Source organism: Nannospalax galili, unplaced genomic scaffold (genome assembly GCF_000622305.1).
Source record: "Nannospalax galili isolate Female #2095 unplaced genomic scaffold, S.galili_v1.0 scaffold336, whole genome shotgun sequence".
NCBI lineage: Eukaryota > Metazoa > Chordata > Mammalia > Rodentia > Spalacidae > Nannospalax > Nannospalax galili.
Window position 1 is genome coordinate 2,115,063 of NW_008343385.1, and position 3,800 is coordinate 2,118,862.

Here is a 3,800-nt window from a genome sequence, read left to right on the forward strand (position 1 = left end):
CCTGGCCTGGCCGGGCAGCGCGCACCCGGGAGGCCCCTCCGCCGCCGGCTCCTCTGCGGCCACTGCCGCCGTGCTGTCGTTCAGCGCCCTGGCCTCCGCCGCGCTGAGCAACGAGAGCGACCCCGGCGCGCCAGGGGCGGCGGGGAGGCAGGCGCCCGTCCCCGAGGCGGCCCAGCTGCTGTGGCACGGGGCGGCGGTGGCGGCCCAGGCGCTAGTGCTGCTGCTCATCTTCCTGCTGTCTAGCCTGGGCAACTGCGCGGTGATGGGAGTGATCGTGAAGCACCGGCACTGGCCTCCGCCGCGCTGAGCAACGAGAGCGACCCCGGCGCGCCAGGGGCGGCGGGGAGGCAGGCGCCCGTCCCCGAGGCGGCCCAGCTGCTGTGGCACGGGGCGGCGGTGGCGGCCCAGGCGCTAGTGCTGCTGCTCATCTTCCTGCTGTCTAGCCTGGGCAACTGCGCGGTGATGGGAGTGATCGTGAAGCACCGGCAGCTGCGCACCGTCACCAACGCCTTCATCTTGTCGCTGTCCCTGTCCGACCTGCTCACGGCGCTGCTCTGCCTGCCCGCCGCCTTCCTCGACCTGTTCGCGCCGCCCGGGGGCTCGGGGCCCTGGCGCGGCTTCTGCGCCGCCAGCCGCTTCTTCAGCTCCTGCTTCGGCATAGTGACCACGTTCAGCGTGGCACTCATCTCGCTGGACCGCTACTGCGCCATCGTGCGGCCGCCGCGGGACAAGCTGGGCCGGCGGCGCGCGCTGCAGCTGCTGGCGGGCGCCTGGCTGGCTGCGCTGGGCTTCTCGTTGCCCTGGGAGCTGCTCGGGCCGCCACGGGAGCCCCAGGCGGCGCAGAGCTTCCACGGCTGCCTGTACCGCACCTCCCCGGACCCCGCGCAGCTGGGCGCGGCCTACAGCGTGGGGCTGGTGGTGGCCTGCTACCTGCTGCCCTTCCTGCTCATGTGCTTCTGCCACTACCACATCTGCAAGACCGTGCGCCTGTCCGACGTGCGCGTGCGGCCGGTCACCACCTACGCGCGCGTGCTGCGCTTCTTCAGCGAGGTGCGCACCGCCACCACCGTGCTCATCATGATCGTCTTCGTCATCTGCTGCTGGGGCCCCTCCTGCTTCCTGGTGCTGCTGGCCGCGACCCGGCAGGGTCAGGCTGCGCAGGCCCCCTCGCTTCTCAACGTGGTGGCTGTCTGGCTGACCTGGGCCAATGGGGCCATCAACCCTGTCATCTATGCCATCCGCAACCCCAACATTTCCGTGCTGCTAGGACGCAGCCGCGAAGACGGGTACCGGACTAGGAATGTAGATGCTTTTCTGCCCAGCCAGGGCCCAGGTCTGCAAGCCAGAAGCTGCAGTCGCCTTCGAAACCGCTATGCTAATAGGCTGGGGACTTGCGGCAAGATGTCTTCTTCCAACCCGACCAGCCGGGCGGGAGGGGACCTGGGCATGTGGGCCCGAAAAAACCCAGTTGTGCTTTTCTTCCGAGAGGGACCGCCAGAGCAGGTGACAGCAATCGGCAAACAGCCTAAATCTGAAACTGGGGATACCAATCTCTAAAAAAGGATGGGGTGAATCTTGTAATAGCAAATTTCCACTCCTTTCTTTAACGATGCTGGAGTCCAGAGAAGATGGTGGATTTCATAAAGCCAAACATTTAAAACTAAAAAGACAGAAGGGGAGGGTTGGTACTCAACACCCCCCAGATATAAAAGACATAAAAGAAAATGTCCCATTCTTCAAAAGTGCCAAAAGGCATGTAAAATGCAAAAATTAAAACAATCTTAAACCACACAAATAAACATTGTGAACTGTTAAGTGCCGGAAAAAAAAAAAAAAAAACTGACAAAATTCACAATTCCTGAAAAGTTCACATTACAGGAATCACACTGTGAAACAAACAAACAAAAAAAAAAAACAGTGAACTGAATGTCACTGCTATTTGTTCAAATGCCTAGAGTTTCTGGAGTGAATAGAGACCCTCAGAGGTGCGTGAAGGCCCCTGTACATCACCAGCATTCAGCAAAACTGAGGATTCTAGAACTTGCACCTCTGGCCTGCTTTGGGTGCTTAGGTCTGAGCAGAGACATCCTTACACAGATTGGTGCCCTTCTTCCCTGCCGGCGGAACCTCTGTGGGAAATTTTAAATGTAGAGTGTTTTAAACCATTTCAGGATTTTTGAAAAGGTGGTTTCTTACTAGATACATAATTCAGTCTTACGAAGGGCCAAATGAAGATAAGAAATATGAATGCTGAAAACAGTATTCCAGGAATATACATAAAAATCAATGTACCTTCTAACCCAATTTTCCCCCAAGTTACGTGTCTCAAGAGACCACAGCTCTGCCCTTACTCTAACCTGTTGCTGTTTGATGGCTTGTATGATGCCATTGAATGCTTTCACATTTTAAAAAAATAATAGCAGAAAAGTCTTTGTCTGTTGAGGTACATTTGATTTTTTGATAGACTAAAACTGTATTTGAAGTCAAATTGATTGAATGAGGTGAGCAATGCTAAATATGTATGTATGTATGTATGTATGGGTAATACACACACACACACACACACACACACACACACACAAACGTACAATCAGTACTGGCTTTCCCACATGCCCTTAGCTACCAAACATGATTCCAAAGAGGAATCCTAAAAATAATTTGCGAAGTATGACCACATTCGTTGAATAGCCATAGAACTTCCTAAGAGAACCGTGCTCTCTGTTTAGAAGTTTGGCTATTTTTTAATAGTGGACTGCTGTTGTATAGGTATGATTTGCCTAAAATGCTATAGTCATTAGAAAGAGAATCAGGATGAGATTATGAGATGAGATATACATCCATAGGCACAAAGTTGGAGAGATACCTCAAGCAAACCAAAACTTGCAAAAACAAATGCTTTTTGCAATAATTCAGAAGCACAATTTATGCTTTGTATATGTGAATTTTCTCATGTTGAACGCCACTCCGAATTTTCTTTCCTTCCCTCATCCTGTTCCTCTTCAGTATTCCACAGCCTTAGCTGAATAAGTACTTTAAACTAGGTATAAAACACACCCGGTATTATGTGAGATTTCAATGTGAACTAGCCAGTCTTATCTTTTTGTATTTAAAGATATTCATTAGTGTGTAAGTCTTTGTGTGACAGGTGAATATTCATTATTTTATAATCAAAGATAGAAATACATGATTCCTGTCTTGATGAGCAAAAGAAGTTTTCCTTTTTCTTTGGTTATCACCACAGTTGGAAGTTTGTAAATTATCCGTATGGATTTTTTGCTGCACTCAGCTTAATATGCAGTGGATGAGATAACCTTTCCCCTCTGCCATACATTATCATAAAATATGTGCAGATGTAATACAGCTGTACAACATTTCATGGGTACCTGCCATCCTTGATTGCCAAAACCAAAATACTTGCATACTTTGGGGTATGTGAAAAAATGAAGTCACTTCTGGGATTTGAGGAGAAATTATCGATAAACTCTCACAATTATGAAATATAGCATAGGAATTCTGTGGCCATATGTAGAAAAATAATGAGATATTGGAGAAAGGCAGCCAGTTTGTAGCAGCCTAGAGCGTCACCTCAGAGGACCTGAAGAAAGGAATGGAACAATCAGTATGGCGTGGCATCAGCCTGCCTATGAATACACAGGAAGAAGCCAACACGTGGAAGTGTCAGGGTCATGATATGAAGGTCTTTAAGGACGAAGAGCAATTCCCCTCTACTGCTTCAGGGGAAGGAAAATTGAAGAAAGGAATGACCATGAGAGAGACCATTCTAGAAACCATTCTGTGAA

At 50.5% G+C, this 3,800-nt stretch overlaps 1 protein-coding gene across 1 annotated transcript; it reads left to right on the top strand.

Moving 5' to 3' along the window:
• Position 1: 1 nt before the first annotated feature.
• Positions 2-3,519, top strand: Gpr135 (G protein-coupled receptor 135; the record flags this gene model as incomplete). Its single annotated transcript, XM_029566647.1, is given in 2 exon segments — positions 2-289; positions 292-3,519. Coding segments are annotated over 2 exon segments (1,554 nt in total), but the record flags the coding sequence as incomplete, so codon positions are not given.
• Positions 3,520-3,800: the final 281 nt, after the last annotated feature.